The sequence below is a fragment of the Perca flavescens genome, chromosome 9, assembly GCF_004354835.1.
Source record: "Perca flavescens isolate YP-PL-M2 chromosome 9, PFLA_1.0, whole genome shotgun sequence".
NCBI classification, from domain to species: domain Eukaryota; kingdom Metazoa; phylum Chordata; class Actinopteri; order Perciformes; family Percidae; genus Perca; species Perca flavescens.
Genome location: NC_041339.1, coordinates 4,497,516 through 4,509,811, shown reverse-complemented (window position 1 = coordinate 4,509,811; position 12,296 = coordinate 4,497,516). Strand labels below are relative to the sequence as shown.

Below are 12,296 nucleotides of genomic sequence, written 5' to 3'. Positions count from 1 at the left end.
AAATTGTAAAGCATGTATGCATCAGGACATTTATACTTTTGACTGAGCTTTAGACTTTCCAAAAAGAAATGTTACCAACCTCCACGTTAGACAGGGATCTTTGAGCCTTTGGGACAAATAATCAAACATCAGCCACCAAAAGTAACTTCTTTGGTGACTTTGTTTGAAAAAAATATTTCGACCTATTAACAATATCAAAGTGATAAAGTAGAACAGGAGCACATTCATGCAGCAGGATTATTAGCAATGTGATTAAAGAGCAGTATGGAAGTGGCACATATACTGAGAGGTTCAGGGTTCGAGTCCGAATCGTCCGCTGAGACGATTTCCTTAATGTCTTCCCCCTCTCTCACCTAGCTGTCTTATCAAATAAAGGCGTAAAAGCCCCCCAAAAATAATCTTTAAAAAAATAAATAAAAAAGAGCAGTATAGAAATTGGTACATCCCACCACAATGTGTCGCTGTGAGCATAGCTGAACGCTGTTTTCCTCCAGCGCTCTCTCCCCCCCGTTGTTTACGTTTATCCAACAACATGGAGGACGAGGTGGATGTTGATATCGAAGGAGACGAGTTTGAAAGCAGTACTAGGTGAGAATATTGTCTGTAACTAATGAATTAACATTTATACAGTGAGTCTGTTGGTCTCGCGTGCTGTAGTCCACACTAGTTTACGGAGACCTGGTCGTTGTTTGTAGCCTCACGGTGCAGGAGGCTCCAAACAGCGGCGGTTAGCTGTCTCGTGTGTCCGATAGATGCTAGGTGTCTCCTCGGCCCTTCTCCACAGCCTCTTTCCTTTCTGTTGCAGCGAGCCGAATGGGGGAGGTTTAATCCAGGAGCAGTTCATACAGTCTGCGTGGAAGAGCAGCGCAGGGATACTGGTAGGAGTTCACGAAGCTAACAGTCCTTCAGCGGACTCCTGTGCTGTGTGACTGCTAGCTAATGCTCGTTGTTGACTCTCTGCGTGTGTGTGTCTCTCTGTTGTGCAGCCATGGGAGCTGGACAGCTCCATCAGCCCAGAGAACAGGGAGGTGATCGAGAGGATGCTGCTGGAGGAACAGTATCCTTTCACTGGCCTCAAATGCATTGGCACAATGGCTGCACAGTCTTCAGTAGCTTTACTGCAGACCTAATCAATCAATCAATCAATCAATCACATTTAATTTAAAGTGTAAAATCACCATTAGACATGGTCTCAGTGCGCTTTACAATTAAAGGAACATAACAGACAGCAACAAAACAATTGAACAGCATTAAAGCAGTAATAATAATAAACAATACAAAACCAGCAACATAAGACAATAAGTGAAAAGGTGAGCGACGCAGACAGGATGATGTGTTATGGTTGGCTATAGTATAATGCAGTGTTTCTCAAATGGGGGTACGTGTACCCCAAGGGGTACTTTGGAGGACTGCAGGGGGTACGTGAGCGCTTTAAAAAAAAAAAAAAAAAAAAAAAGTTTTTGTCGCTGCTTTTGAAGTTTGTCATTTTTTTAAAGTTTTTGTCACTATTTTCGACCAGTTCTTGCCTTCCTTCCTTCCTTTTTTCTACTGTCTTATTTTTTTCTCCAAGTTTGTCGAAGTTTTTGTCGCTTTTTTTCAAAAACAATTCCACCTTTTTCAAGGTTTTTGTCCCTTTTTTTGAAGTTTGTCTTCCTTCTTTCTACTGTTTTTTTTTACAAGTCTGTTTTTGATACTATTTCCACCTATTCTTGCCTTACTTCCTTCTTTCTACTGACTTTTTTTTAGTTTTTCAAATTTAAAAAAAAAGTTTTTGTTGCCTTTATTCATCAGCATTTAAATGTTTTTCAGTTACATGGCTGTTGTTTGGTAAATCTATTGCTGGTCAGGGGGTACTTGGCTTAAAAACACAATTCAAATGGGATACATTATTTAAAAAAGTTTGAGAACCACTGGTATAATTTGTAGAGGTGGGTTTTCAATCTAGATTTAAAAATGTCCACTAAGTGAGCTTCTTTAAGCTGCAGAGGTCTGATGGTCAATAACCGCTCCAGTCAGTAACCTATAATCTATCTATAACCTGTAATCCTATATGAATAGAAGTCAATCTACTAATTGCAAAAATTAAAGACACAAGAAATAGAAAGATAAAAATGATCACATTGAGAAAATTTGCAAAAATGAATGATGAATATTTTTTTATCCTAAATTGTAGGATTGTCTGATTTTTAACTGCTTTTTGTTTCAAGTCATTGTCTGTTGAACTATAATGCACAGTACATTTGTTCCGAATACACAGTTGGGATAACACTCAGTATTACATGTATTGGTCCTGAACTGTGCTTGTAGATACTACCTGACAGGTGAGGGGATTCCTGACAACATTTGGGAAAGTGATGTGAACAATGAGCCCAAAGTGAAGAAGTAAGTCAATCCTTCCTCCAGCATTCAAGGTGCAGTCAGCGATCCTGGAGAAAGATTCTTGATAGGGGGGTAGTGTAGGGCAACCATTGTGCTGGAGCAATTTGGGGGTTCGGCAAACTGCTGTCTCGAACTGGCGATCTTCCAGTTCTCAAAGCAAGTCCCCACAGACTGAGCTACTGCTGGGATAAGAATCGCTGACTGCACCTTTCACATTAGCAGAGTACATGTTGTGTTGTCATTGGCATTCGTTTCACCCTTTTTCCTGTCGGGGGTTCAGGTCTCCGGCCAAGATGTCGGCCTCTGCCTCAGGCTCCTCTTCTCGTTGGTCCAAACAGGAGAAAGAACTGTTTGAGGAAGGAATGGTAAGCTTCCCTTGGCTCAGGGCAGGCATCTTAGGTTTACACTGAACAGGCCTATAACAAATGTAATACTTGTTGTATGTTAGAGTACTGTCTAAAATACTAGGTGGCAATGTTGTGTTTTTCTGCAGGCTCAGTTTGGTCGAAGGTGGACTAAGATTGCCAAGTTGGTGGGGAGCCGTTCCGTCATTCAGGTCAAGAGCTATGCCAGGCAGTATTTTAAACACAAGGTGAGACTTTGCTTTACATTCCACCTTTCTTTTGCTGCTAACGGCTAACTGCTAAGTGCCCACTACAGGACTTTAGACCTGATTTTCTTAGCAGCATGCAGGGTGTTACAGTTTGTTAATACAAGCTTAATTGTAGTGCCTCAAAGAATTGATTTCAAAATACTTTTGCCGGTTTATAAATCACTAAACGGTTTAGGGCCAAAATACATTTCTGATCTGCTGCTACACTATGTCCCACCCAGACCTCTCAGGTGGTCTGGGACAGGTCTACTTGTTGTCCCCAGAGTCAGAACTAAACAGGGGGAAGCAGCGTTCAGTTTTTATGCTCCACATATCTGGAACAAACTCCCAGAAAACTGCAGGTCTGCAGAATCTCTCAGTTCTTTTAAATCAAAGCTAAAGACCTATCTTTTGGATGTTGCCTTTCTTTAAATAACTGTTCATTTTGTTATACTGAATTTGCATTGATGACACTGTATGACACTCGATAACTGCTCTTTAATGGTTAATTTCTTATACTGCACTGTAACTTTTATTTGCGTATTTTATCTCTCAGATCTTTAATTTCTTATACTGCACTGTCAATTTTATTCTTGTCTTTTAATGTTTTAATTTGTTTTTTTAAACGTTTTCTAACTGCTCTTTAATGTTTTATGTAAAGCACTTTGAATTGCCCTGTTGCTGAAATTTGCTGTACAAATAAAGCTGCCTTGCCTATCCCACAGTTAAACTTGTGCTTTCTTCATTATTCAAACTCTTTCACAACCAGAACGCATTCCTCAGGCAGGATTGGGGAATAAGAACGAAGAATAAACAATGTCTTTCGTCATCTGTATTTTTTTTTCTCCCAGGCTAAATCTGAACCCAGAGCTGCAGCTCCCTCTGCAGGCCCTGCGCTGCACTTACAACCACCTCAGCCCACCTCCAGTTGTGCATCCTCTCTGACAAACGCTGTCCGCATAGAGAAGCTTTCCGATGACGAGAACGAGGAGGTAGACATCACCGATGACCTCAGCGATGATGGCGATGACGAGGCGCAGGCTGTTCTGAAGACTGAGATCTGTGAGCCAGAGCAGCTAGCAGGCACTGAGGTCCAGACGGACACGGAGGAGCAGAAAGACGCAGGTCTGACTGAGACAAGGGACCAGCCCAGCCACACCTCGCCGTTTCCACAAAGTCCCCGACCCTCATCTCCCTTACCTTCCTTAGAGAATACCAGTGTGACTGGGCTGGGCGAGAAAAGCAACGAGAGAGTATCACTCCCTCGTAAAGACCTTCCAGCATGGGATCAGACGGACTCGGAGCAAATGGCCAATGAGAACGAAGACCAGAGCTCCCAGTCTGATAGCTCAGCACAGACTGGTCCACTGGACGAGGCCTGTAGCGATGGCACAGGTAAGACTCACGCCTGCTGTTTTTATGCACAGTACCAGTCAAAAGTTTGGACACATTTCCTCATTCACTTGAATGGGAAAGTGTGTCCAAGGTCGGACTCGAACCCTGGACCTTCTGCGTCGAGGAACAAACCTCTGCACATGTGCACCCGCTCTACCAACTGAGCTAACCGGCCACCTTACTTGCTTTTGTGAAGTCACACCGTGGTTCCTGTTTGCTTCCCCAGATACTGCTGATAAGACTGAACAGAGTGCAGCTGATAGACCAGAAGAAGACCGAGAGGAGGAGGAAGAGGAGGAGGAAGAAGAGGAGGAGCTTAAGCCCCCTGAACAGGAAATAGAGATGGACATGGAGACCACCACTGAGGATGAGAAACAAGCTATCCCAGAGTTCTTTGAGGGACGACCATCCAAGACTCCTGAAAGATACCTTAGGATCCGAAACTACATCCTGGATCAGTGGTAAAACCTTGAAACGTGTTTGGTAACTTCTGTCAACGACACCGCTGCAGAAGAAGTGCTCACATTACTTCTTCTGTTCACCAGGATGAAGAGCAAGCCCAAGTACCTCAACAAGACGTCAGTCCGCCCCGGACTGAAGAACTGCGGAGACGTCAACTGCATCGGGAGGATTCACACCTACCTGGAGCTCATTGGAGCCATCAACTTCAACTGCGGTAACTTTACTGACGGCGTTCTTCTGTTTCTTTTAAAAAGAAATCTGTCTTCCCTTTTCATTTTGGAGCTCTGCCTCTTCTCTCACAGAGCAAGCAGTCTACAATCGCCCAAAGGTGGCGGACCGCTCCAAGCACAAGGAGGGCAAAGATGTGCTTGAGGCCTACCAGCTCGCCCAGAGACTGCAGAGTATGGTAGGTACCCATAACCACCTAACTCCCCACAAAGACCCCAAACCCCTCAAGCATCTGAACCATGACTTTGCTGGGCTTTGAGCTAACTGTTGATTGGCTGCACGGGTTTAGCGGACCAGGAAGCGGCGCGTGCGGGACATATGGGGAAACTGGCGTGACTCTAAAGATTTGGAGGGACAGACGTATGAGGTTTGGACACTCAGACACACACTGCAACTGTTCACGCACAAGTACTGATCACTTGGTTGAGTTCTCATTTACTCTATTTACTGTTGCTGTGTTTCATCAGCATCTCAGTGCTGAGGAGCTGGCTCTGCGGAGAGAAGAGATGAAGAAGCAGCCGAAACCCTGCAAGATCTCCAGATTCAGGGGGTGGGTGTGAGTGAGTGTGGAATTTCCGACAACCTTGTAATTACATATTTCTATATGTGTAACTACTTTCACTCCTCCTTCCAGGTCTTTTGATCCCTTCCAGTTGATTCCCTGCAGGTCTTTTGGAGAGGATGTACAGGTCGGTGGCCATTTGTCCCATCAGTCAGTCATCAGTAGTGCAAGGTTTCTTGCAAGATGGGAGTTTCACCACTTATTTAATCTGAGGACAGAAAAACATAACCTCAATATAAATTGATTAAGTACTAAAAGGTCCTCTTTGTTCTCCACAGGAACCATTCCAGGTTATTGTGTGTGCAGAGACTCTTCTCATAATGGACATGGTATGACATACACACAGCCACACATGCTGAACGTATTTTCCCTTAGGTATCACAAATGTTACGAGTTATTTGAGTTATGTTTTCAGTGTGTGATTATGTTGTTAATTCACTGACCTGTAAGGCAGTCCACTAAATGATTCTCTGTTTTTGTTATTATATTAAAATCTGTCACAAATGTTTTGTGACAGCATGCCCACGTGTCGCGGGGGGAAGTCATCGGCCTGCTAGGCGGAACTTTCAGTGAGGAAGAGAGAGTATTAAAGGTAGGAGCGAAAACAAAAAATGTGGACAATGGAGATATCGATTTGACGTGGTATATAAAGTATTTTGATATTTGCGTTTACATACAATTCTGTGTATGTGTGCAGATCTGCGCAGCAGAGCCATGCAACAGCGTGAGCACAGGTTTGCAGTGCGAGATGGACCCGGTGTCTCAGACGCAGGCCTGTGACGTGCTGTCGTCGCTGGGCTTCAGTGTGGTGGGCTGGTACCACTCGCATCCCACCTTCCACCCCAACCCTTCAGTACGGGACATCAACACACAGGACCAGTTCCAGGTGAAAGGATTAAACAAAAGAAGTTCCCACTGGAGTCGGTCTACGGGGGCACGTGAGCTGACTCTCTTTGTCCTGATTTTTTTCCAGAGTTATTTCTCACGTGGCGGCGCCCCCTTCATCGGGATGATAGTGAGTCCGTATGACCCAGCCAACCCCTCCCCCCACTCCCAAACTACCTGCTTGTTGGTGAAAGAGAGCCAGGAGCCTTCAGGCCCACAGAGTACGTTTAACACACACAAAGACATGATTCAAAACGTTAAAACAGTTCATATCAAGCTGACATTGTAGGACACACACACACACACACACACACACACACACACACACACACACACACACACACACACACACAGGAGGAGCACAGTCTACCCTCTGTCTCTCTTTCTGTTCCTACCCCAGAGCTGCCCTACCGGTTCGACTTCCTGTCATCACAGGACCTTCCAGACTGGGAACAGACGTTGAGGAGAGCTCAGTGGATCATCCACAAATACTGTCAAACACCCGGGTGAGTGAGAAACAAGACTGCAGTGGTCGTCCTGAGACACACACACACACACACACACACACACACACACACACACACACACACACACACACACACACACACACACACACACAGGCTAATTCTGCCTTTTTGTGATTTGGAACAAGTTGTTAGTAAAGCTGGAGTATATGAACTGTTGTTGTATTTTTTTACACTGGGTAGGAGTGTGCAGATGGAGAGATTGTTCCGGAAAGACTCCCATCTCACCTATCTGGAGAAGGTCTGTCCAGCTGATCAGTCTGCCCAATGTTCACACATCTTAGTGCCTACTGCTTTATTGTCTTTGTCTCATTTCACTTGACCTCTTGCATCTGTCACCTCCTTTTAGATGCTGTCGTCTCTGGCCAGGTACCTGGAGCCCCTGCCAGATGAGGAGGGAGACCCCTTCCTCACCCAGATCCAGGCGCTTTTCCAGTCCGACTTTATTGCCAAGCAGGAAGAGGGGGAATCTTTTATCTTATCCAGACCAGAAGTCTCAGACGACTTTGCTTTTGATCAGCTGATGAGCGAGGAGAGGCCCCAGGAGGGAGGAAGAGACTCTGATCCGGGTTCTGGCAGAGCTTCAGATAGCGGTGTACAGCCCACGGACACAAACTCAGACACACACAGCAACACAGTTTTACATCTGGGCTCTGTGTTGTCGACTGAACATGACTATTTACTGTGATGGACCATATATCTCATCTAATTCTCAAAGAATACCCTTTATGTAAATACAACGACGTTTTGTATCAGTATTACCAACTTACTTATTTAGTTTTTCTAACATTTTATGGGGAAAAAAGCATTTCACTTTCTCAGTTCTGCAGGTTTCTTTTAAACATAAAAATATATTTTCTTATTTTGTTGTCTTTTATATTATTGTAATAGCTCGATATTAAATTGTAGTGCTGTAAGGTGCTGTCGATTACAACAAAATGTCAGTCACATTTCCTTATAAGAGAATATCAAGAAGTCACAGTTTCCTTTCAATTTAAGGGAATGCTTGCTTCCATGGCAAGAAGATTAAATTAGCTAAACTTGTCCATGGGGATTTGTAATTATTATCCTCCTATAACTGTTGACTTGAACCTATAAGAGCCCCCTACTGTACCAGAGTATCCATTATGCATACGGCCTGAGGATAATCAAATACATTCCTACCTGTGTTTATCTCCAATTTCTCATTAAAAAAAAAAAAAAAGAGACCGAGAGGAAAGGAGAGCTGAGAGGTGAAGAGGTGCAGCAAAGAGCCTAGGGCTGGACTCAAATCCTTTAAATCCTCTTTTAATACATCAAATACCTCCTATAGTGTGTATGTTTAGTAAAAGGCTTTTTAAGATTCTTTCTTATTATATCAAACATCTAGCTAAATGCTGTTGGCTGGTAAAATATGTAAGTGGCTGTTGGATTTGATTCAGTCTCCAGCTAAAAAAAAACAATGGTAATCTATTGAGTAGCAGGGGGACACAAAAGTTAATTTCCAATCCTGCAGACACCTGACTGCCAATTTAGCTGTAATCACAGACACCACATTTATTTGCATAGAGACAAAAAAAAGCTTAACGAAAGTGACAGGTTAGTGCTTTTACTGATAGAAATGGCAGGAACAGGACAGGAAATTTCTACAGATTTGTCTTTTTCTGTAATAACGGTTTTGCTTTCTTTTCAAAGTCAGGAGAAATATTATATTGTCTGGTATTGCATTGCACCCTCATTTCTACTTTTCACATAATTTGTTTCCATTATATTTATATATATACATATACAATACACAGAATCTGGACCCAGGTGCAATTTAATCCAGTTTCGGTAACACTTTACTTGAAGGTATCTACATAAGAGTGTCATGACACATGAACTCTAACCCTAACTTGTCATGACAAAAACCGAATGACACTTACTAAAAGAAGCGTTGTGTCATAAACGTTTATGACTTGTTTATAATGTTTATGACATGTTCATGACAGTGTCATGTCAATCTTATGTAGATACCTTCAAGTAAAGTGTAACCCCAGTTTCTTTACATTTCAATGCAACCTGACCTAATTTAGATATCACTTGTTTAACCCAACCGGAGAAGTGACTGCATACATTTTACATTGTATACAGTCATTTGAGTACCGCTGATCTAAAGCTATATATTATTGGTGCTAAAGTACAAGTATGTATTTTTTAATACTTTATTAAGCAGAAAGAAAGAAAGAAAGAAAAAGTTTGGCATATAAGTGAGGTAGTGTATATAAACATCAAAAAAGCACATTCACATGTAATAACATTGCTTATATGGTAACATAAAACAGTAGTAGTCACTCTCAGAAGTAAAATCTGATTTCTTGAAGAGATGTGTGTATTTTGCAAATACAAGGCTACGTGCCTGCATGGGATCTTATATGCCTTGCCAAATGAGATGCATCAATGCATCTTTTCCCACAGGTCTTGCAGACTTCTCACCTGTGTGGATTCTCTTGTGGATTTTCAAGACATTACTTAGCTAGTCTAACTGGGTGTCAATCACACACATTCATTCTCCCTTTTGGGGGGAGGGGCCTAGGAGACCATTTTGGGCTTTAGCAGAAAGGGGGGAGGGACTTAGAAGTTGTTGATGTTCAAATGTTTTGGCTAAGTCCTGGATCTTCACAATCCTACCTACGGCACCTTTAATTGAAAATTAAAATGGCTTAAAAAGAAAATGGCTTCTCACCTGTGTGGGTTCTTATATGAACGCTGAATCCTGATGTCTGACTGAATCCTTTCCCACGTTTCGCAAGAATATGCCTTCTGGCCTGTGTGGGTTTTAATATGAACGACCAATTCTGCTTTACGACTGAATTTTTTCCCACGTTTTACAAGAATTCGGCTGCGCATCTGTGTGGACGATCAGTTGTCCCTGCAATGCTGACTTGTACTTAAAATCTTTTCCACACTTGTCATATATGACAGACTGTTTCCCATTGGGAGTATTATGGTGAATCCCTGACAAGTTAGTGTTGTTAACATTGTTACTGTGACTTCTGCTTTTGTGATGTCTCTTCCTTTGTTTTGGCTCTGCATCTCTAGTGGATCCTGAGTCTCAATGCTTGCCTCCATCGTGATCTCGGCTCTCGGCTACTTGAGAGTTGTGAGAGAAGAGCCAATGGTCAGTGTTTGCTTCTGATAACACAGAGTTTATAACTGGCATGTTAAGTACAGACTCTTTCTCTGCTGCACTAAGAATTTGATCAGGATTCAATTTCTGAGTCTGACAGAACTGTGGTCACTTTTCTCATAAGAAGGAGTCAAACTTAAAGGTATCAGTCTCCTGCTTCAGTACTAAGCTGCTCTCCCTCCTGACTTGTGCAGAGTTCCTCCTGTTCCTCTTTAATCTGTGGAGGATCTGGCTTCTCTGGCTTCTCTTGGTCCACACTGGAGTTGCTCTCCTGAACACAGAGCTGCTGCTGGTCAGCGAGAACGTCCTCCTCATTATACAGACATGTTGCTGTGGGAGGAATAGGAGAACTTACTGCTGTGATTGTAGAAAAACGGACATGTGAGCAAATCTATACAACAAGTAACTAGGTCTGCACAATTAATCACAATTGTATCCAAATTGCCACCCAAATTATTTAGAAAATGATATCCAATAATTTTCAATGAAAATGAGAATAATGATACAAAAACAATCATTCCCTCCGGTAACACTTTACAATAAGGTACACACAAAAAATAGGCAGTGAATGATTAGTTACTGTTTTTGAAAGGGTAGTTACTGTTTATCAGAAGGGTAGTTACCCTTTTTCAGAAGGGTAACAAATGATTAGTTACCCTATTTCAGAAGGGTAGTTACTGTTTTTAAAAGGGTAGTTACTGAAAAAGGGTAACTAATCATTCGTTACTCCTCTAAAAAAGGGTAACTACCCTTCTGATAAACAGTAACTACCTTTTCAAAAACAGTAACTAATCATTAACTACCTATTTTTTGTGTACCTTATTGTAAAGTGTTACCTTCCGTCCAATATGGTGAATCATATCGCAATCGCAATATCAGTCAAAATAATCGCAATTAGATATTTTCCTCATATCGTGCAGTCCTACAAGTTAACGTTATGTATACCATTGGTCCTAATGGTATACATAATGTTACTTACTGAATAAGTTATATTCCCCTTTTAGTTTTTTAAAGACCGTTGAGGTTTTACACACCTATCCTGTGTAACTTTATTTCGGGTTTCCCAACGATATCCAACCGTCTGCGCTGACGGTCGATCTCTTCCTGGTACTCGACGATAGTTTTCTTCCAAACTCCGAACATTTCTGAAGCAGCAGCGGTTAGTTTAGTCGTTCGTTGACAAACTCTCTCAAATACTCAACGGCAGACCTTGTTGCTTCATTACAGCTGGGAAACTACTCGCTACGAGTACAGCCGTCTTCCAGCTAGAACCCATTGATATAAACTAGAACCCAACACATGCAGCTGTTGTTTACTTCCGCTGGATGTCACACTGTTATGTTCCGACAGTGGAAGTGCGTGGTTTTTTGTGTGTATGTTTCTATATATGTATATACATATATTTCTTTTTTCTTATTTTATTTTATTATTTTCATAAGTTTGTGCACTTGTTGTACACGTGCTAATCATTGCTTACTTGACATTTTGTCAATATAATAGAACAAAAAATGAAAAAAAGTATTATTTGGGCTTTTTACAGGTTAACGTTAGTGGAACTATTTGAAATGAAAAGAACACCACAGCGTTCGCTCCTAGACATTCACATTGATGACTCTAAATACGTTTATCAACTATAGACGCAGGCTACTTATCAGCATTGATATGAACCACACAAAGAAGATGATAACGGTTTAAAACCATAGACATAATGTCTATGTTTAAAACAGTACTTTGCCGTAGGAAAAGTTCCACGGCGTGGTAGTTTCCGCTGTGCGCGCACCCGCGATCTCAGCGGACAACTCGACACACCGGAACGTGGTTCGCGGAGTCGTTTCTACAAGGAGCATTTTGGAAGCAGGACCAAAGTTCCGCTCGGTCCATGGCTCGGTCCAGTCTGTTGTTGGTGACTGGTAACTGGTATTTTGGCGTCCCTAAATGTTTGAACTCGGCGTTTTAAGGTGTAGCTAAGGGAAGGAAACAAAATTTTGGGACGGTCGCAAACATTTCAGTCTACGGCTGTTGGGTAACCGGGGTTACTTGTAGCTGGCGTCCACCGCTAGCAATGACATTGACTGCTGGGACAGTTGTCCGTTTGTGAAGTCTCAAGTTATGTTAACCCTT

At 42.3% G+C, this 12,296-nt stretch overlaps 1 protein-coding gene across 1 annotated transcript; it reads left to right on the top strand.

Annotated features, from left to right (window-relative positions):
* The first annotated feature begins 440 nt into the window (after positions 1-440).
* Positions 441-7,889, top strand: mysm1 (Myb-like, SWIRM and MPN domains 1). The gene is made up of 20 exons (XM_028588396.1): positions 441-588; positions 806-878; positions 987-1,057; positions 2,308-2,382; positions 2,660-2,744; positions 2,873-2,971; positions 3,823-4,366; positions 4,593-4,827; positions 4,912-5,042; positions 5,131-5,234; positions 5,346-5,423; positions 5,524-5,606; positions 5,691-5,745; positions 5,897-5,947; positions 6,136-6,210; positions 6,316-6,504; positions 6,592-6,724; positions 6,904-7,009; positions 7,211-7,268; positions 7,377-7,889. The coding sequence occupies exons 1-20, from the start codon at positions 533-535 to the stop codon at positions 7,713-7,715; spliced, it is 2,640 nt and encodes an 879-aa protein (XP_028444197.1). The 5' UTR covers positions 441-532; the 3' UTR covers positions 7,716-7,889.
* Positions 7,890-12,296: the final 4,407 nt, after the last annotated feature.